The following is a 25,809-nucleotide window of genomic DNA, read 5'->3' as shown; positions in this document are numbered from 1 at the left end:
CGAGAGGAAGGTGCTTCACCCCGTGCAGCAAATCAAGTTCTTTTTTCAGTCATTGCACCCTGGGTTTGTTTTCTTTCCAGTTTATCTGGGAAGGCATAAATGCTGTCAGAAATCTGAAATACAAGCAGGTTTTTTTTTCTTCTTCTTTTTTTTTTTTTTTTTTTGGACACAAAATATCTTGTGCTGCTTTTCCGCTCCCCTTAGGTTCCAACCCTCCTCCCACAAACGTGGCTGTGGGGACGGTCCGGGGTTTGCTCTGCAAGGGGGAAAACGCTCTGCAGCCCCCGGAGAGCCCCGTGGGGGCGGCAGGCCGGGGGGTTGCTGCGATCCCCCACCTGAAAGGGGGGATGCGATTTTCTGTGGTCCCTCCAGCTCGGACGGAGACGGACGGGCAGGGCAAAGACACGTTCACTTCGTCCTTCCTGGAGGCGGAGGGATGTTAAAATGAACTCAAACCTTCTGTCCGAATTGGCGTTTCGGCATGAGGTCATAACAATCGCTGGGGCTTATTTCTTTCTTTGTAATTCGGAGCCAGCTCAGCACGAAGAGAAAGAAATTTGATCCGCTGCTGGGGAAAATATGGGGAGGGCGAGGACACGGGCACGACGGGGACGGCTCTAGGAAATGCTTTTGCAAACAGTTCATTCACTTAAACCCGTGTGCGTTGGCCAACGGGAAACAATTAGCGACGTGTGGATCCTGGTGGTACTTTGGTGCCAAGGAACATTTAATAACTTGGACAGGGCACGTTATTCGCCCGGGCAGCGCCTGGTTTGGCAGAACCCTCTCTGGGTTTGCTTCGCAGCCGCGCAAGCGAGAACCTCGCGTTTCGTTACCGCGCTGTCACGGCAAAGCCGGGGTGCTGGTGCATGGCTGGAAGGAGAGGAGCAGCTCCTGGCTCCTGTCCTGGGGCACAAACCCACGCGCTGAGACACGGTCCTCCGTTGGGGACCCACCGGAGGATGCCCGTGGCGGAGCCTGCTACCAAAGCAGTTTTTCTGGGGTCTGGCTAGGTATTTCAGGGAATTTTCAGGGCTCCCCAAACTCGTTCCTTCCTCCAAATGCTGAATTAACCCGCAGCTTCAGGTCCCACCAGGTTGCGGGAGGGACGTCATTGCTTGGGAGAAATCTTCATCGCCGGGCGGGATGAGCCCTGGGGAGATGCTCGAGCACCGGAGCCCGTCGTCCCAGCCTGCTCGAGCTCGCCCGGCCCTGCGACAGGGCAAAAGGAGGGACCACGCGGCAGATTTCTGCCTCCGACCCCCCCGTTTCTGGCCGCTTGCTAAAGCACGGTGCTTTCCAGCACAAAGCAGGGAGCGAAGCGAAGCGGCGAAGCGGCTAGGGTTGGACAGAGCTGGCATGGGGCGGGGGGGGGAACAGGGCACCCGAAATCCCAGCGCCTCCCCACCCCCCCGTCTCACTGCCCTTCCCTCCGTGCAGAAAGATGCCAGAGGGGAAGAAGGGACCCGGCGGGATGGGGCTTAGCTGGCTCCAGCACTCGGCACAAATTAATAGCAGACCGGCTGCAGGGAGGCACAATTTTGTAGCAATTTATTTTGTTTTAAGGGCCTGATAACTTCCAGCTGGTCATTTGTAAATGAACTGGCTCCTCACAAAAACCTGAAATGAAGCATTTGACACCGAACCCTGTTTTGCTAAGCCGGGAATTTAACACTCGCGTCTTGGCAGAGGGACGGGAAATGCGGCGGGGAGACCAGAGGGAGGGAGAAACGTCTTTCCGACGCGGATGGACGAACCCATTAAGGATGGGGAGAAGACCTCCGCATGCCGGCAGGCACCTCCGCGACGCCGAATTACCGCAGCTGCTGCGACCAGGGCGCTCAACCCCCTGCAAAACGCAGCGGCCCCCTCGTTTGCGCGATGGGACGCCGTTCACACGCCGCGGGAGACGGGATCCAATGGGAACTCCGTCTTGCTGGGGTCTCTCGGGCTCAGCGCGCTGCTGCTGTTCTCCAGCGATACCATCGGTTGTCCGGGCTGAAGCATCGCTCAGCAAGCATGGCCTCATCCGCAGGGATGCAGAGTGCGGCCGGTGCTAAGAGAAAATTAGAAAAATTAGGAAAATTAGAGCATTCTTTGTTGTTTTAGGGAAGGAGCGGAGAGAAATAAGAATTTTCTCCTAAAACTCATGTCTCAGAAAAGAGTGCAGTGATGTGGATGCGCTCGGTTAATCCCCGCAGCAGAAACACTTGCAGAGAGGCTGAAATATTGACCCCTCCGGAAAAAAAAAAAGAGATGACTTCTGTGCGTGAAGATGCCAGGGAGCATCCCAACGTGCCATACTTGCTCTGGAATTTGGGTGTTTTTCTGAAAAAGCAAGGTTGCAGGAAATTGCAAAGCCAAAAAAAACAAACCCAAGCCCTGTACCCAGTGCGGGATGCAGGCAGCGGGGTGCCGGCAGCGGGGCTCTCCGAGGGTGCAGGCAGCGGGGTGCCGGCAGCGGGGCTCTCGTGCAGCCACCCTTTCTCCACCCCCAGCGGGGTGGGGGGGCCCTGGCAGATGCCCTGACCGTGTCCGAAAGGGCTGGGGTGGGGGTGCGGGGACGTGCCCTGGCTGCAGGAGGACCACGCCAAGCTGGGGGCAGCCCACCTTCGCCCCCAGCCCCGCTCATTGTTTCCCCGAAGGTTCCCAGTCCTGGAATTTCCTTTGGAGGTGCAGAACAATATCAGGAAAATCAGTTTTTTCTTTTTTTCTTTCTTTTTTTTTTTTTTTTTCCTAAAAAGCCGATGGAGGCCCCCCTTGCCCTGTGTAGAATAACATCCACCAGGAGAGATGGTTTGGCACCTACTGTTGGCCCCGGGTTTAATTTCCGCAGCTCCCTCCGGATTGCCATCGCGCTGTCTCCCCGCTTGCCCTGCTCCGCTACCCCACGTTCCTGTAGGTCGGCTGCCGCAGCGCTTTGGGTGTCTCCTCCCAGCGACGGTGCTCAGAGCCCCCCGCTTCCAGGCCCTTCCAAAATTAAAACTGCCATTTATAAATGGAAAGGGTTGGAGGCGACGCGTTAAGCCCTTCGATGCTCAATTTGAATTTGAGAACGACTTGAACTTGCAGCCTGACTAAAGCACCCGAACTCGGGGGCATCAAGAGGCAAAGTGGCTTTTTCTTTTCAGAGGCCCCACCTCGTATGAGAATGAAGGCTTTTTCAGAGCAAAAGGCTTTTTTTTTTTTTTTCTGAAAAAGCACCTTCTGCTCTACATTGTCACTCCGAGTGGTTAACCGTCGTCGTTAGAAAGTGCCGATTTCCTTTCGGTACCTCGCTCCAGCAGTTATTCAAATCAGAGCAGCACCACAACAAGATTCGGGGTTCCCCACCGCCACAACCCGAGCTGCGATTCAGATAATATCTTGACGATGTTTTCAGTGCGGATGCTGCGGGGGGGGGGTGGGAGGAAGCAGGTGCACAGAAAACGTGGTGCCCTCGGGCAGGGAGCCCCCCAGCACCCACCTCCCAGCCTGCGCTGCCTGCCCGGACAAGGCAAAAACCTCCCTTTTGTGCTGCTGCGCTGGGGATAAACCCCCAACCTGCGTCCCCCGCCCGATGTCCTGAGATAACCCAGAGGAAAAAAAAAAAAAAAAAGAAAAAAAAAGTGAAGATCCTTTTCTCGCTGCAGAGGCCGGGGGAGCTGGGGGCGATGCTATCAGCACCTCCCGGCCCCTCCGCCCTCTGCGAACAAAGGCAGGATGTGGCATCTGTCATCTTTTGGGATGGGGACACCCTGCCCGGGCACTCCCAGAGCATCGGGCGCTCCCAGAGCATCGCCCGCTAGGCCGCCTGCTCCGGCTTCTCCCATCTCTGCCCTCTCGGTTCTCGTGGCGCAGCGCGGAGCCAGCCGGCTTTCTGGGAAAGCCGCAGGTAAAGCTCTGCCCGCTGCCCCGCCAGGCTGCGGACCCCTGGGCTCACACCCGGCTCCATCCACAGAAGCCGAAGGCGGATTTAAGATCCCGAGTTTTTCCCGGGGCGGTGCGGGATGCCGTGGCAGATCGGGGGCTGGCGGGTCCCCGCGGGGCCGGGAGGGAAGGAGCCGGGTGCTGGCAGCGGGGCGGCCGGGAGGAACGTCCCGTCTGGCAGCCCGAAGGGAAGGGTGGGGGTGACATCCTCCCGGGAGGGGGACAGCCATAACTCATGCGCTGCCGATCTATCGGCCTGCCGTGAACAAACACGTCCAAAAAGCCACCGCAGCACCCCCGGGGTCTGACCTTTCCCTGCGCGACGGACCGAGCGCTGCAGGCATCCCGGGGCTCGATGGAAAGCGTGGCCGGGAAACCACCCCGTCCCTGGGGGTACCAAAATGCCGTGTCACGAATCGGTTTCGCTCGCTGTACCTGGGAAATCACGCAGGGTTTTTGGTACCTAACAAATTCGCCTAAGACGTGTTACCCTGCACAGCATCTTCTGGGGGGGCTCGGATACGGCTCTGCAACCACGCGGGTCCCTGCCTGGGGGTACAACACAGCCCCGAGGCCAGCAAGAAACCTAGCAGAATATCCTCAGCAAATCAACCAGCAAGGCCTGGGGGCAGCGGGGGGGCTCTCCTGGAGCGGGAGGGTTTCATGCACAGGGGAGGTTTTGCTTACTTGGGAAAAGCTCTGGTTTTGCAACGCCGTCGCTGGAAACAAAGGATTTTTTACGAAAACGCAAGAGCTGTCGCTGGACGCGCAAGGCGTTTGCTTTCGTTTGCGTTATGAAGGGGAAGGCGGGAGGGAGGCAGTACCCCGCCGGCCCTGGGCGAGGACGGGGCTCCCGAAGGGCGCGGGCTGCTCCCGCCGTCGCACCCAAAGGTGTGGTGTCCCCGCTGATGTCTGCTGCTTTCCGTAGCAAAGGACGCGCGCGCTCTGCCAGGAAAGCCCCAGCCCTGCAGAAACTGGCCGCATCTCCGCAAACTCTATTGTCATTCGTGCGAAAACGCCTTTTTCTTTTTTTTTTTTTTTTTTTTCCCCTTTTTTTATTTCTTTTCACAAAGACAATTGGTAGGAATGGCCGGGCGCTGCGGGAGAGCAGAACACCTCTAACGCGTTGTGTAACGTCCTGTCCTCTGGCAATTCAGCTGGGCTGAGTTTTTCTGCGAACTTTTTTGGAGTGTGAGAAAGACAGCCATAGCAGCCTTCAGGGCAGAGCCTGATGCAAATTCCTATTTATTTATTTTTTGTTTTCATTTAATTTGTTAGAGGAAAGCCTCTGCAGAAAAAAATTCAAACACAGCAACCACGACGCCAGGGGATGATTTTATTCGCCCGTTCCCATGAAAGCCCTTACCACGCACGGATGTGTCGGGAGACGTCCGAACCCTGGCCGGTGCCAGGCGCATCCTCCCCTCCCTCTCTGCGGTACCCAGGGGGGCTCCGTGCCGCGCAGCAGACGGAGCCGGGCACCGCGGGTGGCAGCAGTAAGGGGGTGCCCGGTTGTTTTTTGGAGTGCCTCCCTCCGGCGTGAGCTCTTGCTTTTCGTTGAGCTCATTGTAAAAGAGTTTTCCAGGAAAAATGTAATAATAATACCGCTTAAAATGCCAGCTTTCAAACGCCTGGGTGGGGATGAAGCCTCTCCCCTGGCTTCCAAGGGCAGCGGGTGATGCTCCTACTCTGGGCGCTTTGAAGCCGGGGAAAAACTCGGGGTTTTCTGGTGCTGCTCTTTGCCCTGAGCTGCTGGTTCCCGTGAGGCAGCCGTGAAGCATCTCGCATCTTCCCCGTGAGAGCCAGAGATTTTCAGGAGGAGCCCTGCCTTACCCTGTCCTGTCGCGCAGTCAGAAACTCGGAACCTGTGTTTGAATTTCGCTGGTTTCGACTCATTTTCTGACAATTTCTGAAATTTTTAGAAATGAAATTTCATTGGAATCCCTCAAACCGTAGGGTATTTGAGACGTATTTTCCCTTCTGATGGGAAAGATGCACAAACCGGAGTTGGACAACCGCTGCTGCCTCGCCGCGACGCTCTTATTGCATCAGGGCGCAAGCGGAGGGACGCGTGCTCGGAGGCAACTGCCGCCCTCGCAGGTCCCGTTGGGTCTTCTGCTCAGATCGCTCTTATTTAATGAACCGAGGCAACCGTTAACGTCATAATGCTAAAATGAAGGTCGGACGAGCGGCATTTTCGAATGGGAATATTTCACCTGTTCCATTTTGAAGCTACATTTCTTTTTTTTTTTTTTTTTAGGAAAAGATTTAAAAAAAAAAATCCTAAAAATAAAAAAAAACCAAACCAACCCACAGTCTGTTCTGCCCAGCACTGTATTTCATTGGGTTTTTGTTTTGATCAGAGAAGAGCAAGGCATTTTCCTTGGCCATTTTTAACTCTTTTGGCTGTATTTCAAGGTGAATTTTTTTGTTGCAGCCAGAGGAAAAAAAGAAAAAAAAAAAAAAAAAAAAAAGCAAGCCTTTGCTGGAAGACCCGTCAGGGCAGGGTGAGGCTTGGGTTTACAAATACCGAGCTGGCGGCGATTGCAGGTTGCTGTCAGAGGGAAAGCAAAGCCGCCCGTGCGCGCACGCAGCCCCCGTTACGCGGCGTTCGCATCAGGCAGGCCTGGAAAAGGGCACGCTCGCACGCCCGGGTTTACACGGCGGTAAGGCAATAGGGCGCGGATTCGGGTGGGTGCCCACTTGGCATCCCAAAAACACGTCCGCGTGCCAGCCTGCCCTGCGTTGGCAGTAACCCGATAAGGGAAGGCTTCGGATTTTACCTGGTAAAGAGAGTTTTTAGTATTGCAGGCTGTGGGCGTTGGGTTTAGGGGGTTTTTTTAACCTATTTAAATACCACTTGATGCTATCTTGGGGGGGGAATGACTTGCGTTTTATTTTAAAATTAACCATCTGGAGAGCTTCACTTGAGGGAAGACAGGTTGACTTCGCTTCGTAGGCAGCTCCGTTAAAATAATCCACTCTCGGTGAAGGGTGCCTCATCTCAAATCTCTCAGCCCCGTGAGGTTCGGAGGGAAGGACGGAGGGTAAAGGCTGGTTAGCTCCGCAGCACCACGAGAGGGTTTAAAGCCATTACTGCTGGGCGTCCTTCCGGCCACTTTGCCTTAGAAAAACTCATCTTTTACGAGCACGGGGGGGGGGGGGCAGGATCCCCGAGGAAATCACCCCAGGCAGGAGAGCTGCTCCGGAGCTGCGGGAGTGGTACTCCCCAGGGCACCACCAAACAGGGCACCCTCCGCCACCCACAAGGAGGGTCTGGTGGCACCGGCCACCGCCGAACGTTGCCCTGCAGCCAAAGCGGTCGCTATTCACCCCTGGTTCTCCCCACCCAAAGCTTTTCCACAGAAGGACTAGTACCAGCAGCACAATGTGGGCAAAAGTCCTGCTCGCTGCGAAGGAGCTTCCTCCCTTACAGTAAAAGAGCATTTTAAAGTTTCCTGTTCCTCCAGGGAGGTGGAGGGGGGCGATGTAATCTGCAGGCGGTTTCATTGTTTTATTACACATTTTCCGGTCGCCGGCTGCAACAGGAACCCCTGGAGCACGGTGCCCCTCCTGGGCCTCCGCGCCCAGCCCGCCGGCCACCGACGCTGGGAACTTCTGTATCATCGCAGCGGGCCAGAGTACCATTCCCTCCCCCCCCCCCCCACCCCGGTAAAACACCCCACGGAGATGGGGGGGGGGCAGCGGCACGCAGAGATGGGGTGCTCCGCTCCCAGCACCGCGGTCCCTGCAGCTCCGGGTACCAGCACTTGTGCGCTTCTCCCACGTCCGCGATATTTAAGCTGGGATGTCATGGCCAAAACATCTCTGCCAGCTGCATGATTAACTACGGTCACATATTTAAGCACCAAGAGGAAAAAGGCACCTGCTTTCCCAGGCACGTCGAGCCTGTTCTCAGTAATACAATATTTGCGTTTATATTCCCATCCCTGAGGTCAGAACCCCCTCCACGCACAAACGAGCTCATTCAGCCGGCTCACGGTCAGGTCACAGCTCCACCCTGACTTCCCAAAATCTCCATGACCCCCAGGCGCTCACCCAATGCGGTGACTTGGGAGCATGAGACACGGACAACTGAGAAAAAGGTCCTTTGCTCCATCACTCGATGGCCCGGACCGGGAGAGAGCGATGGGGTGTAGGGTTAGGGCTGTACCGTCAGAATGTCCCTGGCCCCACAGCCACCCACGAGTGGTCCTCCCTGCCCCAGACCTGGGCTGTCACTGAGCTGAGCCGTTGCTGTTGCCGGTGATTTCTTGTCCTTGATCCCTCTCATCCAAAAAAAAACCCCAAACACAACAGTTGCTTGAGAAAAAAAAAAAGGAAAACAAAAAACAAAAAAAAGGAGAGATGCAACCTCTGCCCCTTTTTGCTCATTGCACCACGGAATTCGGGGGGCACTTTGATTCGGGGTGAGATTTGCAGAGCACAGCTGGTGCCAGGGCTTGGGCTGGTCCTCGCCCCCCCTGCCCCCCCCGAGCCCGGGTTTCGGGAGGCCCGGTGCTGCGGGATGCTCCTCTCCTGCCGCGCACCGAGGGCGGGGGGGCCCTGCCCGCATCCCCCCCCCCGCCTTGCAGCGGGTGTGTGGGGGGGTTGGCGAGGGGGATGCGGGGATGCGCGGAAGGGATGCGGGAGCGAGCGCGGGGGGGGGGGGGGGGCGGGCTGCCGGCAGTCGCCAGGGCAACCTGCCTGCATCTCCTGCCTTGCCCGGGCGGGGACACCCCGCCGGTCCCCGGAGGGACCCGTGGGTGCGAGGGGGGGATGCGAAGGCGGGGGGGGGGGGGTGTCCCGTCCCGTCCCTCCCGCCCCGCCGCCCTGCCCGGACTGCAGCATCCCGCCCGCCGCAGTGCCCGCAGCGCCGGGGCCGGGCCGCGCCACCGGCCGGGGGGGGCAGGGGGGCTCGGCGCAGCCCCGGAGGATGCTGTGCCCCCTCGCCGGGGGTGCAGCCAGCGCAGCACCGCACGCCTAGGAGAGGAGGGGGAAGGGTACGTCTGCTGCTTCATTTTGCGATTGGAAAGCGGAAATCAGGACCTTGGATTGGGTTTTTTTTATTGATCCGTAAGGGGAAAGCCGGTTTGCGTGGCACGAGGGGACGGGGGGCGAGGGGGGATAGCCTGCGTTCCCGTCCGGCAAGCGTGGTCTGTCTTTCACTTTAAAAGGTCCGGATTCTCCTGGTCATCTGATTCAGGTCAAGCAGGACTTCGCATTGCCAAGAGCCCGCCGATCCCGCCGGAGCAGCTCCCAGCGCCTGCCGCTGCCCCCCGGGAGGGAGGCAGGAGGCTCTTTCAATCCCTGGAGGATTGAGAGGTAAAATATCTCCAGCTCGGTTTCTCCTTCTGTTTGCTTTCCCCGCAAGGGTTAAAGAAACCGTTGAGATTTGTGGAGGTTCGTTGAGGCGGATGGCGGCACTGATTCCCAGGCCATGCCACCGGGTTTGCGGCTGGCGGCCAAAGTGCCCCCAGCCACGGTTAACGCATCCGCCGTGCCCGCAGCCCCTGAGACCCCAAACAGCCGGGATGCTCCGGCCTGGAGAGCGATGCTGCTGCCCTGAGGAGTGACGTGGAGGTGCCCTGGCAGGGAGGGGGGTGGCTGGAGGGAGCAGGGGGGCCACGGCCGGAGCTGCCCGACGCGTGTGGCCGCGATCCGAGGGGGAAGGCAGGGGAGCACGCTTTGCATCTGCCGCGCGCCACGGCTCCCATCCCCTTTTCTCTCTGCCCGTGCCCTGCCTGCAGGCTGGCACCCGTCCCCGGCGGCGTCCCGTCCATGGACCACCTCCCAGCATGAGCGCCGACGCTGAGCAGCTCCCGGCGGGGGCCCAGGCGGCCGGCGTGCCCCTCTGGACCGTATCCAGCTGGGCCGCCTCCGAGGTGCCCCCCAACACCAGCGCGGCTGCGGGGGAGGCCGGCCGGCAGCAGGGACAGGCGGAGTGGGGCGGCAAGGCGGGCGAGATCGCGGGCATGGTGGTGATCCAGTGCATCTACGCCCTGGTGTGCCTGCTGGGGCTGCTGGGCAACTCCCTGGTGATCTTCGTCATCCTGCGCTACGCCAAGATGAAGACGGCCACCAACATCTACCTGCTCAACCTGGCCATCGCCGACGAACTCTTCATGCTCAGCATCCCCTTCGTGGCCACGTCGGCCGCCCTGCACCACTGGCCCTTCGGCCGGGCCCTGTGCCGCACCGTGCTGGGTGTCGACGGGCTCAACATGTTCACCAGCGTCTTCTGCTTGACCGTCCTCAGCCTGGATCGCTACATCGCGGTGGTGCACCCGCTGCGGGCAGCCACCTACCGCCGTCCTCGGGTGGCCAAGATGGTCAACGGGGGCGTGTGGCTCCTCTCCTTGCTGGTGGCTTCGCCCATCCCCATCTTCGCCGGTACGGCAACCACCCGCGATGGCCAAGCGGTGGCCTGCAACCTCCTGTGGCCGAGCCCGGCCTGGTCGGCCGCTTTTGTGGTCTACACCACCTTGCTGGGCTTCCTGCTGCCGGTGCTGGCCATGGGGCTGTGCTACCTGCTGATCGTGGGCAAGATGCGGGCGGTGGCGCAGCGGGTGGGCTGGCAGCAGCGCCGGCGCTCCGAGGGCAAGCTGACGCGCCTGGTGCTGATGGTGGTCGCCATGTTCGTGGTCTGCTGGATGCCCTTCTACGTGGTGCAGCTGGTCAACCTCCTGCTGCCCGGCCGCCTGGATGCCACCGTCAACAACGCCTCCCTCATCCTCAGCTACTCCAACAGCTGCGCCAACCCCATCCTCTACGGCTTCCTCTCGGAAAATTTCCGGCACTCCTTCCACGGCGTGCTGCGCCGCTGCCTCGACGCCAGCCTCTGCTGCTGCCACGCCGGGGAGGGGTCCGCCGAGGAGGAGGAGGAGGAGGAGGAGGAGCCCCTTGACTACTGCGCCGCTCCCCGGGGGGACGACAAGGGCAAGGGCTGCATGTGCCCGCCCCTGCCCTGCCAGCAGGAGCCCGTGAACCCCGAGCCCTGCTGCAAGCCCGGACCCCTCCTCACAAAGACCACTGCCTTCTAGGGTGCCCCCACGCCTCGCTGGCCCCTGGGCGGGCGTCTCCACCGGGCACGGGCAAAGGGGACCCCGGCCGGCCGGAGAGGGGACACACCGCCGTGCCCCGCGCCGCCGGTCCTCACTCGTGCTGTGCGGTTCGACAAAATAAAAAGCCATAAGACTGGCCCGTGATACAGTTAATTACATCGACTGGGTAATTATTTGCCGTTACCTGCGGCCGCAAGGAGCCTCCGCTGGGATCAGGGACGGCGAGGACTCCCAAAGGCGTTAGTGAACAGTGACTAGCCACGGGGCGGGTGCCCCTCCCGAATAACAAAACTCAAACGGCCCCGTTCCTTCCCAAAGGCACGCTCTGAAAGACGGAGAAAAGTCCTGAAGCCCCCCAGCCCCGTGACGAACGTTAACAGAGGGAGGGGGTAGGACCGGACTGGAGTTCTGCATCAGCTCTGCAGGGCGTTGAGAGCACAGCACCAATTTGACCCCTTTGGGTTCCTCTTATGTGAAAAAAATAAAAGGGGTTTTTGAGGAAAGGAAAAAAACTTAGGTCCCACCAATAAACCTCCCCCACCCACCCCAAATTCCCTGGCAAAGGGATTTTAGCGCACACAGGACCAAAATTGTATTTTCCGCAAGAAAGCCCAGAGGAACCAAATCCCACTCCCTTTGCCGCAGGCAAACATCACCTCTAGTGGCACTTGAAATACAAACCCATAGGAACCTGAGCTGAGGAATGGCTCTGGGGCTACGATACCGGCTTGGCAGCACTGAGGTAGCGTTCAATTAGCCATTTCCAGCTTATTTGCTTTTAACTTTGTCCTTTTAGTGTTATTCTCGTTCTCCATTATTTATGGCTCACTCCTTCTGTTTTAATCACCGTGGTGAAATAACCAGCAGGGCACGTTTGCAGCGTGATGCTCTGCTAAGAGCCCACAGCTCCTGTACTTCTGGGTTTTTTGGGTTTGGTTTTTTTTTTTGCTCCAGCGAGGTTTGTGACTTCTGGAGCTCTGGCTGCGAGACGGGCCGGTGCTCGGTGAGGAAAAAGAGTCATTTCAGGGAGGGGGAGAAAGAATATTTCATTACCAGCTTTCTATAAACCAGACTGTAAAAGCTTTATTGGTCTACACACAAAATCACCATGTGATTGTGCATCGCGTAGGGTATATTTCCAATAAATAAATAAGAATTTACAAATGTGCCGGGTGTATAAAACCATTTACATTAGGAAAGCTACAGCTCATACAACACGTATCTTTTTATTTTCCTTGGAGGCTGCAACATATCGGGAGGGGGAAACGCCACGTGATAGCACGCTCCTTTAGCAGATAAGGGGGGAATGTCACACACCCCCCCCCCCCGAGTTTCGCAGCCCCTCTGCAGCATCCAGCTCTCAAGAGTTCTGACCCCGGGCTTGCAAAACTTCCTGCGGCAGAGCTAAGGGTTGGTATTTCACGGGCATAAAACTGTCAGCACCCGCTCCGCCGCTCGCACCAACAGCCGCCGGCTTCACCCCACCACGGCCGCCGGAGCAGGAACCTCCCCCCCCCAGCCCCGCCAGCTCTGCCCAGCTTTGCAGAGCTGCCCCGTCTCTCCCCACCGAACGACGGAGCTGGAAAAACACAGAGTTTCCCAGATTTCCCCCCAGTCCGTGGCTGGGAAGCAAGCAGCGGGCCAGATCCTGCTCCCTGGGAAAGTTTTACCGTGAGCTTCAGCAGGGATTAGACTCAGCCCTGGACAAGACTAAAGGAAAAAAAGGAAAAAAACCCCCGTGGACAGGAGGGGTCCCTTAAGTGGGTTTGTGAAAAAAACCCACACAAACATTATAACCCAACAACGGCAGAAAATCACGGAAGAAATCACATGGGGAACGCGAGGCTCCCCGGCACTGCAAACCGCCTTTCCTACCATGGAAAAAATTACCCTGGCGTTCTCAGTATCCCCATTTAACCTCTGCGCCTCCGGAACAAGCCCCAAAACGGTTAGAGGGAACAGAAATCGGGCAGTTTAACCCTCACACGGCGGCGCTCAGCAGGGCCCCCGCTGTCACTAGCGACTCAAGGCGAAAAGCGCTCAGCTGCCAGAGGTGGGACACACACACACACACACAAAAACTGCGATTTCTGCCGATGGGGCAGAGGGGGGCAGAGGAGCGAGGCAAAGTGCTGACCACAGGATCTTTGCTCCTTTTTCCATTACCCATCAGTTTAAAAACGCTGAACCGAACCCAGACAAAGGCAGGAGCACCCCAGCTCCTTGCCACCCCAGGAAAATCATCATCTCCAGCCCAGCGGCACGCTTCCCGGCCGAGGGGAGGGGGACTGGGAGCCAGGCGACCTTCCACGGTCCGCAACGACCCAGCCAGCCGCGGCTGGCGTGCTCTGCTCTCGTCCCATGGTCGACGCGGATTTAAACAGACGGAGAGGTCCCTCCTGTAACGCAGGCGGAGTTTTTCCTTGAAGCCCCCCTCCAGCTGCTGGCTCGGGAAAAGGAAAGCCGAGCGCCTGCCACCGCCTGCGAAGCGAGCAGAAACGGAGAAGCGCTCCGTCCCTTCCACCTTCCCCGCTCTCTGGTGCGAGTGTTGCAAGAGCCGGCTGGAAAGCGGCGAGTATTTTTGGAAGTGGGGTGACCACAGCTTTTCCCAAATTCTCCTTCTCATTAAAAAGTTGGGGTAAGGGGGAGGAGTAAATGTTACCCGGTTCCGGCCGCCTCCATCTCTCCGTCCTGCCCGGTCTCCCTACAGTTTCTGGCCGGAGGCGGCACACCCCGAGGCGACCGGCTGAAGTCCCATCTCCTTTTCGTGGGCGCCGCTGTACTTGTAATCCATGGAGGTGGGGGCCCTGCAGCGCTTCTTCGCCAGGTGGTAGCCCAGGGCCAGCAGGGCCAGCGCCGCAGAGAGGGAGCCCACCGTGACGCCCACCAGCACGCCGGGATGGAGGTGCTCCACCTTCGGCGGGGTCCGGCTGGGGACGGGAGTCTGGGGTTCGGGCCCGAGATCCCCCGAGTACGCTTCGTCCCTGTCCTCCTCCAGGATTTTGATGCAGTCGTTCTGGTTGAGGAGCCGGTAGCCGGCGCGGCAGTGGCACTCGTAGCCGCCGGGATAGTTGGTGCAGTTGTGTTCGCAGAAGTTCATGTCGCACTCGTCGATGTCCACGCAGACCTGCCCGCTGTCGTTATCGTTGTCCAGCACGAAGCCCTCAGGGCACTCGCAGGACATGTTGTGCGGGTCGCACTGGGCCGGGCACTGGCTGCGGTTGCAGTGCAGCAGGCAGCGGGCGGGCGCCTGCGGGTCGACGGCGTAGCCGGGGAAGCAGCTGCAGCGGTACCCGTCGGGCATGTCCTCGCACCGCTGCTCGCAGGGCGCCTCGTAGCAGCGGGAGACGGGCCGGCAGCGCCCTTCCAGCATCTCGTAGCCGCGGTGGCAGCGGCACTCGAAGCCGCCCTCGGTGTTGACGCAGACCTGTTCGCACAGCCTGGGGAACACGGCGCAGTCGTCGTCATCCTCGCAGGTGCTGCCGTCGGCTGCCAGCTGGTAGCCCGAGTCGCACATGCAGAGGAAGCTGCTGCCGGTGACGACGCAGTGATGCTGGCAGGGCGCGCCGGCGCAGGGCGAGCCGCAGCCGCGGCCGTCGGGGGCCAGCACCTTGCCGTCGGGGCAGGAGCAGCGCGGCCGCCCGCCCTCCTCGTCGCAAGCCCCGTCGCACCCCCCGTTGGCCAGGCGGCAGGGCCAAGCTCCCGGGGCGGCGCGGCCCCAGCGCAGCCCCCCGCTTTCCCCCGCCTCGTCGCAGAGCAGCTCCAGCCCCAGCGCCGGCACGACGGCGGAGCTGCCGGGAGGCAGCGCCAGGAAGTCCCCGCCGCGGGCGCCGAAGAGGGTGGCGTAGGTGACGGGCAGCCCCTCGGCGGGGGGCAGGCGGGGGCAGCTCCCCGCGTAGTTGTACTCGCAGAGGAAACCGTCGGCCGGCTCCTCGCAGCGCCGTTGTTCCCACCGCAGGTCCCGCGACACGGTCACGCAGAGCTCCCCGCACCGCCGCCCCGACGGCGCCCAGTTGGAATAGTCGGTGCGGCCGTCGCCCGTCACCCACTGGAAGCCGCGGAGGCGCTGGGTCGGTTCGGTGCAGGGCAGGGGCAGGCGCAGCCCCAGCCACAGCCGCCCGCTCCGGTTCTGCAGCAGCAGGGCGATGGCGTCCTCCGCCACGGTGGAACGGACGGTCATCAGGTGCCCGCCGCCCCGCTCGCACTCCGCGCTGGCCTCCGCGAAGGACCGCGCCGCCCAGAAGATGCCGAAGCAGTCGTGCTCCAGGCACTGCGCTCCCGAGGGGGCGGCCGGCTCCGGCTCCGGCTGCCCCCCGAGCCCCAGCCCCAGCCCCAGCCCCAGCCCGGCCAGCAGCAGCAGCGGCAGCGGGAGCCGCCGCATGGCGGGCGGCGGAGGGGCCGGCCGGCGCCGCAAATCTCTGGCATGCCGTCGCCCGCCCGCCCGCCCGATTTATAGGCGCTCCGGCCCTCCCCGCCGCCCGCCGCAGGAAGGAAGCGCCTCCGGGGACGGGCCGCCGCCGCCGCCGCTGCTGTGCGGAGTGATTGCGGCGGGGGCGGCCCCGGCCGCGGGTAAATCCCGGCCGCGGGGCGGGGGCGGCCCTCGGGGACAGCCGTCCAGCCCGCCGCCCGGCACATCCCCCCCCGCCCCCTCCCGCCCCGAACCCCCCCGCCTTCTGCCGGCTCCTCCCCGCCGAGCTGGGGGCCGGTCCCGGCCGGGGGTGCTCCCCGCCGCTGCCGGGCTGGGAGGAGCGGGGCCGGAGAGCGCGCCGGGGAGAGGCGGGGGGGGGCTGCCCCGGGTTACCCCGCGGGATGCTCCGGGGACGGCTCTCCCGGCGCCGCGGTGATGGGCACCTGGGGACGCGGGCGTAGGGGCTGAGCAGAGCCGGGAAGAATAACGTTTCCTCCCGGCGCAAAGAGGCACCGGCGCTGGAGGGAAGGCCGCTTGCCGAAGGGCACCTCAGGAGGGCAGTCAGAGATCCCAGCCCCGCCGGGTTCCTCTCCCCGCTCGCAAGGCTGCCCGTCGCGGTACGGCAGCGGCTTCGCAGCGGTCAGCACCGTCCCAAAGCCCCCGCAGCCCCCGCGCTCAGGGGAGACAGCCCCGCAAGCCGTCCCCACTCGGGATGCGCCGCGAGGGCCCGATCGCTGGCCTGCTGGTCCCTTCCAGCCTAAACACCGCTGGCCGCCCGTCCGCTGCCTCTCTGAGCTCCCGTGGCTCCGTTTCCCACCAGCCGTTTCCGAGGGAGGCTGCCGCTCAGCTGCAGACCACGCAGGACCACCAGATGCCTTTGTACCTTCAAGGCAGCCGGGATCAGGGGCTGCGGGCGGCACAGCCCACCCCTTGGCCTCTTCCCATCGCTTGCTTTTCTCCGGGGGCGAGGCAGGGTCCCCAAGAGCTGGTGGCACGGCGCAGGGTGACGTCTGCCGCTGGCGGGAGGCGGCGTGCGGCTGGGATGCTGCAGTGGGCACCCACGCTGCTGGGAACAAGTGCCGGTCGCTCGGGCATCTCTGCCACGCCGGACCATAGAGCCGTAGCGATGGCAGCTCCCAGCGCTCATCTGGGCGTTAAAGACGCACTAGAGTGAAGGCAGGGGTCGGGCCGCCGGCCCTTCTGGGACAAAGTCAGGCTTTAAAGAAAAAAACTCTGTTTTTTTCAAAGAGGAAAGAAATTCTGAGATGTCCCTGGGGATTTACTGATTTTCACCACAGCAGCGAGGGACTTGGGAGAGCCCTTGCCTCTGCTTGAAGGATGCGGTGTTAGCAGCGATGGACCACCATTTCCGTGTGCCTTTACAGGCCAGCAAAGCGGTCCCAGAGGGTTTGAGGTAAGATGGGATGCCAGAAAAAAAGTGGGATTTCCCCCCGGCTTTGCAAATCAGCCCCCAGCCATGCGTACAAAGCGAGCTGGCGCAGCCTTGCTCTTGAAATGAGAGAAAACCGGCATGGAGAGGCGGGCAGCGTGCCGTGCGCCGCTTCGGGACAGCATCCTGGCTCCTACGCTGCCGGAGCGGCGCAGGGAGAGCTGGGGCTGAGCCCTGGGAGAGGGGCCCCATCCCCGGTGCTCCTGCCCAGCGGGGGGGCTAGCCCCCGGGGCGCCGGCTCCCCTTCCTCGCAGGCGCCTCTGCCGCTGTTTTCCGAACAGCTGTACCCTTTCCATGGTTTTATCTTTGCAGGATCCGCCTCTGCTGTCAGAACGTAGCCAAGAGCAAAATAAAAATGAAAAGCAAACACGCAAAGCTTTGCCACTCAAAGGAAAGGGTATTTGACCCCCCCCTTTTTTTTTTTTTTCAATTTTGAGGGTGGTGGTTTTACTGAAAGCCTGTCACTGCAATCAGCCCTCGGGATCCCCTGCGGAGCAGCACATCCCTATTTCTTTACTTCGCCCATCACAAGGAGATTACTTTATTAAAACTCTCCCGGTTTGCCTTGTCCTCTTCCAGCCCCGCGCGGTTCACGTAGCTCACGTGAGGCTGTGCAGAGCAGGAGAGATGGGGAAAAGAGTAGTAATAATCAATAACAACAAACAGCATCACCAAAGCAGCTGTGCTGGGCAGCTTTGCAAAGCTAGCCTGACGGACACGGGAGCAGAGGAGCTCGTGCTCTTTATGGGACGCCTTTCCCCTGCCCGTCTTTGGCCTCTTTCGCACCTTCTTTCAGCTCTGTGCACGGGAAATAAATGTCCGTGGGGTTTGATTTCATCACCCCAAGCAGAAAGGCAGGCGCAGGGCACGTTCGTTTTCTCCACTAACAAAGCCCGGGGCACGGACTGGGGTCAAGCCAAGTTCCCTAATCTCAACCCAAAGCCATCGTCTCCTCCTAGGTGACACACGTCCTGTAGGTCTGACCCACATGTCCTCCGTGCCCTGGAAAGGAGGGACGCATCAGCGCGCACACGGGTGAGCTCGCAACGGCCTTCTGCCCAGCGCCAGGCACCCCCCGGATAAAATCATTCACCCCAGAACAGCTCGGTTCCTCTTCATCGCCACAAAACGCCTCAACAGGATAATTCCCAGAAGTTTCCTGGAGGGCTTGGTAACGCCGACCTTTCTTTGCTTTGGTAAAACCTGTTGTTTCCCCAGTTTTCACTGATTTTTATTTTTTTTTTCCCTTTCTGGCAGTCTTTTTCTGTTTCTGTTTGCAGAAGCAAAACAGCAAAATAAAGGGGAGGAAGGTCAGGGCAAACAACGGGAAAAGAAAGAAGACAGAATGTAATGGGTGGGAGATAAAAAAAACCCCACCAATAGATTTCTGTTCTTTTTGATTTTTTAAATAATTACAAAACCAGATAAAAATTTCCTTTTCAAGGCTGCATGATGAGAAATATTTTGAAAAGTTCCAGGAAAAAACAGAGTCCTCCCAAAACAATTTCGCGGATCATCGCCCTGATGTCCTTGCCCCGCCGACAACAGCTTGCAGGGTCGGTCTTGTCACTAGAAGGGAAAGATAATCGGAGCGGGAGAAACGAGATTAATCATGTTTTAATAACTCTTTTTGAGTCCGATGATCTTTTCCCTCTGTTGCCTCAAAGCATGACAGGCGTTGGCTGACGCGGCCCCGAGGGGCTGACTCACAGACCCAGAAATGCCCTTCCTGCTGACATACTGCTTTTCCTTTAGAAAAAGTTGATTAATCACGCTCCTCCGCGATGCAAAGTTATTGCAAGACGTTGCCGGCCGGCCGCCGCGATAACGGGAGGGAGACCTTTCGCTTTAGTGGGGTCTGGCTCATCCGAAATGTCCTTGTCACCCTTCGGGCAGAGGAACGCCGCGAGAGGGTGTTTGGAATAGTTCTTCTGACCTGCGGTTAGAGGGGGACGTGTGCCACGGGTTTGCTTTGCTTGCTTGTTGGATTTTGGAAATGAGGTTCCTAATGTGAGAATTATCTGACAATTATACGCAATTTGGTATCGTGTAGTCTAATATAATGTGATTTAATTAATATATAATCTAATATAACCTAACAATATAATATTAAATTGTTATGTTGGGACTGAAAAAAAAATTAAAAGCAGACCACGAGGTATGACGTACGTGCTTTCCCATCTACGCAGGACCTGCGCTTGGGATCATTAACGCTGCGCAGGGGTCCCTTCTCCCGGATTTGGGGGATCCGCTCGGGGTTGTGTGTTCCCGCAGGTGCCGGGCAGGAATCCCTTCCAGAAAAAGTGAATTTCCCTGCGCGGCAGAAAAATGTCTCAAGGGCAGGAAGTGTCGGACACGTAAATACGGCTAAAAATAAGACTTAATGCCCGGCCAGGCGCCCAGGCAAGGTGGGGACCTGCAAGGGGGTGTCGCCCTGAGGGTGCTTAATTGGCTGCCTATTAATTAAGAGCACTACTTTGGGAGTTGCGTTTGCAATGGCTTGGCAGCAGGCAGGGCTGGCGAGGTCGCTCCAGGTGGTGAGCGAGTCTTCCTTTCTTGTTAAAACCGGGAAAATAGGTTTTCTCCGTGGCCTCGTGTCTCCGCGGTCTGTTGCAGCCGCCATTTTCAGTCCGGGCGCAGAAAGTACGATGTCAGAGTAGGGTAGGGCTGAGCTAGGTCCCGCGAGCGGTTTTTTTTCCCCTCTGGCGCATAGTTTGATGTTAATTCTTGGACTACAACCAGGGAAAGCGGCCGGCGCTGTTTCCCACAGGGATTAAAGCCTCCCCGGGGCTGGGTGTTTGCGTTATCCGTTTCTGGTGAGCCTTCCGACACCTCCGAGACGCGCGCTTGCCCGGCAGCTTGATTCACCTGAGGCTGGGTTTTTCCTTTAAGGAAGCCAAAGGATCTTTCCTCTGCCGCAGGTTGGCTCTTTCCCTCCGTCACGCTGTCACCGGCGCTGCCCAAATCTGCTCGGCGAGACGCCGGCTTCGCTTAGCAGCCTTGAAAGGGCTCGGGAGAGCCGAACGCCAAGAAATATTTCAAAGGTAATAAAGATAAAAAGAGGAAATGAGCATTTATAGCATTTGTTTTTGCAGTGGCTGACTCTTTGTCGGATTTTGTGGATTATCTTTTAACGTTAGTCAGTACCTTTTCGCTAAATTCTTCTGGTGGGGGCTGTTTCCTTGCAGCGCCTTTCCCAGAAATGGGGAAATGGGGCAGAACAACTCTGGGAACGCTCTTTGGAGTTTGATGTGTGGAGGCACCGAACGTCTGTTACGGGATGTAATGTCCTTTTTTTTTTTAGGGTTTTCTTGTTTTTAAACACCACTTAAGGCAAATGTCAATGCCTGATAAAACCCCACATGAACGCCACTGCGGACGTGGGCGATCGAGCGGGGTTTTCGTGTCGTCGAGGGTTTTTCCCCGTCTTTGTGACCTTCTCCCTTTGCAGGATGGCCTTTCTTTGGTGGGGCCTGTCGTGTTTGAGTTCATCGACTGACTTCTGTGCCCGGTTGCTGACCGGAGCCAGAAAAGCAGCTCTCTGCCCTCATACACGACACGCGGGATGAGCACGGACGGAGGATTTGTTAGCACCGGCCACCACTGTAGGAAACGCAAGGATTATGTCTACCAAATCAATAGGGTTTGATATCGTATGTATTTATTAAAAACCACTAAAGATGCATTCTGTTGAGATTTTATTGGTGTTTCGTCAGAAAAGCAACATACAGCGTTATTCAACGTGCGGGATAACCTTAGTCTTTTAGTCGAAGGCAGCTCGCGAGGCTGTGGTGCCGTGCCGTTGCCGCGCGGGTGACAAAATAAAGTTCGGTCCTGACGTGCCGTTTCCTCAAAGGATGAGGCGTGGCTTAATTCTGGACCACTTACTACATTACAAACCGGTTGATACGTACAAAGCAGTTCAGACATGCGGGCTAGCCCGGCCTGCCGTGGCGACAGCAGGACAGGTACAGGTTTCAGCATGGCACCGCGTTTATACGGAAGGAACGGGGAGCAGAGGTAGCTGCCCCGGGCACCGCGGTAAAACCCCCGTGGGCTGGGATGAACGTCCCGTCTCCTCTGACTGCGAGACGGGGTACCAAACTATCTGGTCCCGCTCCTATTTGCTTTAGCCCACGGGATTCACCAGGCCCTGGGTAATTCCCTACCGAGGACACGGATCAAAATGTTCCTGCTGGGTTTGTGGCAGGAAGAAAGGGGAACGGGAGATTATCCGGGTGTAATCGCGCCGGGGTGAAGGATGCTACGTCAGGAAATTAGTCCACCAGAGAGAACCCAGAGTAAACCCAGGCACAAATTAGTGGGCTGGACCCACTACCGTACTCCATTGGTAATACAGTACGCATACCAGAACACACAAAGGGCATAACAGAAATCAGGAATTCAGGTTTTACCGAGGAATTTCTGGAATAAATAACACCTCTCAGATTTGTACCAGCTCTGAGCCTGCACTTACACTCCCTTTTCCCTTTTTCATAGTGGAATAAGTGTGTTATACACAGCAATTAATTGATATCTTAACTGAAAAATAAGGCAGAAAAGCTCCCGAGACTGTTAACGTCTGGAAGATGCCTCGGCTTTTGATAAAGCAGAGCGAGTAGTCCCCACAATGCGAGGCACGTCGCTGCAGCTGCCCTTTCCCCGTCCAGACCCTGAGTCGGCATAGCCCGACAGCGCAGGCATAATTTTATGGATGTAGGTTGTTCCGCTGATTTCAGTCAGATTAGTCGTTTGCTTAATTAATTCATGTATTCGGAATGCTCTGCTGGGTTGTTGTGACAGGGTATGAATTTTCTGCGGGACTTCCGAGAATGCGGCTGCTGCATTCACTGCTTCTCCCAGCCACTGTGCGGAGAAAAGGAAGCGTGGACAGAACGTTAAAAAACATTTCTATCGGCTACATTTTCCTGTGTTGTTTTGTTTGTGTTGGGTTGGTTTGTTTTTTTTTTTAATCTGACAATGGAGAAACGAAGACCAAAAAAAACCAGCAGGAAAGGGTTTTCCTCCACACATGGAAGAACAGGATGCAGGTCGCTGCCTAAAGCAAACTCCTTTGTGTTCAGTTCCCATTTCTGCAGCAATTAAGCCTCAAGTATACAATAAACCCAGCAGAAACTACAGGAAACTTATGTACCCTTCAAATCACATGCCTGTTCTTTTCTGGCACCTTTTTGCCTTGTAGAGCCTGGGTAAATACTGAAGCTAGCACTCCTCGACGGGAAGCAGGAATGGCCCCCGTGGCCCTCGGTTTTTTGGGGAGGATTCACGCTGAAACAGCTCAGGAGTGGCTGAGTATAAACAGCATCAGCAGCTCTCTGAAGTTAGGTACCTGGGGAAGACTGGGGAACAACTTTGCCCTGAGAAAGCATTTGCTTCGAAGGGGGCTTTAAAGTTTTATAGATAATAATTAGCAAATATACGACGCCCAGTGTATTTTTTAGAGGAGGAGGAATGGAAAACGCACCCGGCCCGGACCCCCGGCAGCTGGGAAGGGGTCCTACCCAAGAAGTATGATCCCACAGGGAAAGTCTGGTCTCTCATCCAGCTGCAGCTGAAGGAGAGCATTGTTTTCTGTATTTCACAAGTGGTTTTGAAGGGAATACCCTGGCAACAGGTAGGCGGTTCGTTTAAACATAGTTTTGCATACCTTTTCACAATACATTCCCCGCCTTGTCCACAAGGAACGGCTTTCCCTGCGCTGCGCACCTCCTGCGCTCAGCAAGTGCAGTATGGTTACTTTGATGTGACATCTTTTTTTCTAAAAAAAGCCCAAACAACCCCAAATGCTAAAAAAACCCAACCCTGCTTGTGGCTGCAGACACCGGTTCTTGCTCTGGTGAAAGACATAAGAATTTCAAGCTCATTGCAACGGGAACAAGGCAAAAAGGAGGGTTGAACGCAGGCTGGCTCCTGCCAGGCAGGCGAGGGGGACGCTGGCATTGCTTTTGGGATGGGAAAGGATTGGGGGGGCTGCGGGGAGAGGGCAGGGAAGCTGCTGCTTTTGCACATCGGCATTTCAAATCCAGGTACGGGAGACCAAATGAAACAATGAAATTAACTTTTTTCCTTTAGGAAGACAAATCGATACTTAGAATTTGCTATTTTTAAGCACAGTGAGGTTTGGCAGAGTGGAGGAGCAGCCCTGGCAGGCGAATTCAACCCCATCCGCCCCAACCCCGCAGCACCGTCCCTGTTAACCCTTCCCTCGGAGGAGCGGTGGCTGGTTTACAAACCACAGGACTGATCTGGGCTGCCTTCCCACCGAGACCTGCCTTTGGGGGGACATCAGCTCCCACTTTGCAAGGAACCCCAGGACAGGCTCTCGGACATGCACACCCATGTCGAACAGATAACATAACAACCCCCTCCCCTTTTTCTTTTTAATTTGCAAAAACGCTCTCTGCTGCTCACAGCTCTGCCTCCCCCCTCGCTGCCCCGGTGCCGTTACCTGTGCTCGCCGCCAGCCCCACGGCTCTCCGGCTGCTCGGGCACCCAGCAGTAGTTGTCCGCCGCGCTTTTGGCCGGCCGCTTCTCCTGCTTGGCCGCCCTCCTTTTGCAGGCCAGCAGGGCCAGGGCAAAGGCCAGCAGCAGCAGGATGGCTACCAGGCTGCCCAGGATGTAGTAGAGGAGCAGCCTGGGGCCGTCGGCGCTGTGCTCGGGGCCGGGTGCCGACCCAACCGCCGTGGGGGCCGGCAGCGTCGCCCTGATGGGGATGCCCGCAGTCTGGGGGATGCCCGTGGTCCGTGGGGCACCCGTGGTCAGGAGGCTGCCTGTGGTCCGCGGGGCGCCCGTGGTCTGTGGAATGCCTGTGGTGCGCGGGGTGCTGTTGGGGACCCCCGCGGGCTCCTCTCCAGCGGTGGGTGCGGTGCGGCAGCCGCGTCCATCCTCCTCCAGGATGAAGCCGGGCGGGCAGAGGCACTCGAAGCTGCCAGGCAGGTTGCGGCAGGGCCCGGGGCAGGGGTCCCGCAGGCACTCGTCCACGTCCAGGCAGGCGTCGCCGCTGCTGGGCTGGCGCTGGTAGCCGGGCTGGCAGGCGCAGTGGAAGGATCCGGGGACATTGAGGCAGAGCTGTGGGCAGATGCCGGGCTGGGCGCACTCATCCTCGTCGCGGCAGTGGCGGCCACCCGGCCCCGTCGGCCGGTAGCCGGGCCGGCAGAGGCAGACAAAGCTGCCGACTGTGTTGCGGCACTCGTGCTGGCAGGGCCCGGCCAGGCACTCGTCCACGTCCAGGCAGCGGCGGCCATCGGGTGCCAGGGCGTAGCCGGCCTCGCAGCTGCACTCGAAGCCGCCGGGCCCGGTGCGGCAGGTCCCCTGGCAGGGGTTTGGGTGGCAGGCGTCCTCGGGCAAGCAGGAGGCCATGTCGGGAGCCAGGGTGAAGCCGGGATGGCAGGCGCAGCGCGGGGGCTCCCCGGGCGCCTCCAGGCAGCGGTGCTGGCAGCCCCCGTTGCGGTGGGCGCAGGCGGTGGGGCAGAGGGGCCCGGGGGGGTGCCAGGCGAAGCCGCCCCCCTCCAGCGGCCCCTTGCAGAGGGCAAAGGCCGGGCCCTCGCCCCCCTCGCACTCAGCCTCCGCCAGCGTGCCGAAGGGGGCGGCCGCCAGCCGGGGGCTGCGCACCCCGAAGGGGGTGGTGTAGGTGACCCGGCCGGGCCCGGCCAGCGGCAGGGGCCCGCACATCCCCTGGAAGACGAACTTGCAGAGGAAGGCGGGCAGCTGGGCCCGGCAGGGACGGTCGGCCCAGCCGGTGGTGCCGGAGGAGCCGGCCGGCCGCAGGCTGACGCAGCGGGAGCTGAGGCAGGTGATGGTGGGCTCGTACAGCCAGGCCGAGTAGTTACCGGGCTCCCCGCCGGCCGCCCAGGCGAAGCCCCGCAGCGGTTCCTGCGGCTGGACGCACCGGCCCCGCGACAGCGACAGCCCGATCCAGGCCGGGCCCGGCCTGCCGGCCGCCGCCAGCAGCTCCCGCAGCCGCTCAGCCTCGGCGGGACTGCGGGCCGGGGCCAGGTTGCCGCCGTTGTTCTGGCAGCGTTCCTGGGCACCGCCCCAGTCCAGCTCGGCCCGGTGCAGGCTGTAGCAGGCGGTGCCAGCACAGACCACCTCGGCGTCCTCCCCGCCGGACCCCATCACCAGCAGCAGCAGCAGCAGCAGCAGCAGCCAGGCCACGGCCATCCTGCCGGCTGGACGGACAGAAGGACGGATGGAGGGACTCGTCAGCCACCGGCTCACATCCCCTCGTCCCGCCGAGCTCACCCTGCGCGCATCCTGTGCTCCCGGGTCTCCTATTTATCACCGGAGGCTACGGCTTCCTGTAGTGTGGTCTGGCTCGCCGGTTGTTGTTGGCGGCCCAGGCTCTCGCCTCGCTGTCTTCCCCTTCCCCCCGGCGCAGCGGGCTCCTCGCTCCCATCCTACAGCTTCAGCTCGCCGCGCTTCGGCCGGTGCCGCTTTTCTGCAGGAGAAACTAGCCGGGTTCCTGCTTTTTTTTTTTTTTTTTCGGTTGTTGTTGCTTTCAAGGGCTTGATCTACTCGCTCAACCCAGCAGATGATTTTTCTAATCCCTAATAGGGCCTGATAGTTTTCAAGCATGTATTGCTAAAAGGGGAAAAAAACCAAACCAAAACAAAAATAAAAAGCCGTGGGATCCCTCGCTATCAGCTTCTAAAAGAAACTGAATATTTGGCGCGGTGTCTCATGCGCGCACTACATTTCCAGCGCATTTTTCCCCTTCTTCGTGCGCTTTAAATAGACGGACAAGCCCTGAAATAGGAGCTAGGTCGTGGGAAGGTCCAGGCTGCCAGGACGGAGCCAAGCTCGGCCGGACCCCGATGCCGTCCGGAGCAAACCCTCCGTGCCAGGGGAAGCGCTGGCCAGCCGCTGCCCCAGCATCACGCGAGTGAGGGTTGATGCTGCGATGCTCCACGTTAATAAGTCGCTAATCACTCAACCCCGATCCGGTGTCGCGCCGAGAA

General features: G+C 59.0%; 4 protein-coding genes across 6 annotated transcripts in view; 2 read left to right on the top strand and 2 right to left on the bottom strand.

Moving 5' to 3' along the window:
* Nucleotides 1-1,616: 1,616 nt before the first annotated feature.
* Nucleotides 1,617-25,767, bottom strand: CD93 (CD93 molecule). 2 transcript variants are annotated; one of them, XM_054821012.1, is made up of 2 exons: nucleotides 23,301-25,767; nucleotides 1,617-2,056 (listed from the first exon to the last, which is right to left on the bottom strand). In XM_054821012.1, the coding sequence occupies exons 1-2, from the start codon at nucleotides 25,010-25,012 to the stop codon at nucleotides 2,026-2,028; spliced, it is 1,743 nt and encodes a 580-aa protein (XP_054676987.1). In that variant the 5' UTR covers nucleotides 25,013-25,767; the 3' UTR covers nucleotides 1,617-2,025. The 2 variants fall into 2 exon arrangements, with proteins under 2 accessions (XP_054676987.1, XP_054676989.1); XM_054821014.1 differs by lacking the exon at nucleotides 1,617-2,056 and adding an exon at nucleotides 20,513-21,697 and having other exon boundaries at nucleotides 23,301-25,759.
* On the top strand, nucleotides 8,417-11,937 carry SSTR4 (somatostatin receptor 4). Of its 2 annotated transcripts, none has more exons than XM_054821017.1 (3): nucleotides 8,417-8,507; nucleotides 9,087-9,234; nucleotides 9,660-11,937. In XM_054821017.1, exon 3 carries the CDS (start codon nucleotides 9,708-9,710, stop codon nucleotides 10,950-10,952), a length of 1,245 nt encoding a protein of 414 aa, XP_054676992.1. In that variant the 5' UTR covers nucleotides 8,417-8,507; nucleotides 9,087-9,234; nucleotides 9,660-9,707; the 3' UTR covers nucleotides 10,953-11,937. The 2 variants fall into 2 exon arrangements, with proteins under 2 accessions (XP_054676992.1, XP_054676991.1); XM_054821016.1 differs by lacking the exon at nucleotides 8,417-8,507 and adding an exon at nucleotides 8,726-8,912.
* On the bottom strand, nucleotides 12,031-15,529 carry THBD (thrombomodulin). The gene has a single exon (XM_054821015.1). It carries the CDS (start codon nucleotides 15,352-15,354, stop codon nucleotides 13,678-13,680), a length of 1,677 nt encoding a protein of 558 aa, XP_054676990.1. The 5' UTR covers nucleotides 15,355-15,529; the 3' UTR covers nucleotides 12,031-13,677.
* Nucleotides 15,780-25,809, top strand: part of LOC129204661 (GDNF-inducible zinc finger protein 1-like) — a 59,387-nt gene continuing 49,357 nt past the window's right edge. Inside the window, exon 1 of the mRNA XM_054821010.1 lies at nucleotides 15,780-16,795. Within this exon, the coding sequence (XP_054676985.1) occupies nucleotides 16,737-16,795 (59 nt within the window). The 5' untranslated portion in view covers nucleotides 15,780-16,736. The remainder of the gene's footprint in view (nucleotides 16,796-25,809) is intronic.

This window comes from Grus americana, chromosome 3, assembly GCF_028858705.1.
Source record: "Grus americana isolate bGruAme1 chromosome 3, bGruAme1.mat, whole genome shotgun sequence".
Taxonomy (NCBI): domain Eukaryota; kingdom Metazoa; phylum Chordata; class Aves; order Gruiformes; family Gruidae; genus Grus; species Grus americana.
The sequence above is the reverse complement of the archived record's forward strand: the minus strand, read 5'-3'. Positions and strand labels throughout refer to the sequence as shown.

What these genes read in the sequence shown, in the direction of transcription:
- SSTR4 (XM_054821017.1), top strand. Translation starts at nt 9,708, where the DNA reads ATGAGCGCCGACGCTGAGCAGCTCCCGGCGGGGGCCCAGGCGGCCGGC.
- THBD (XM_054821015.1), bottom strand. Translation starts at nt 15,354, where the DNA reads ATGCGGCGGCTCCCGCTGCCGCTGCTGCTGCTGGCCGGGCTGGGGCTG.
- CD93 (XM_054821012.1), bottom strand. Translation starts at nt 25,012, where the DNA reads ATGGCCGTGGCCTGGCTGCTGCTGCTGCTGCTGCTGCTGCTGGTGATG. An exon ending in GGGGCTGGCGGCGAGCACAG is followed by an intron (nt 2,057 to 23,300) that starts GTAACGGCACCG and finishes ATTTTCTCTTAG; the next exon opens with CACCGGCCGCACTCTGCATC.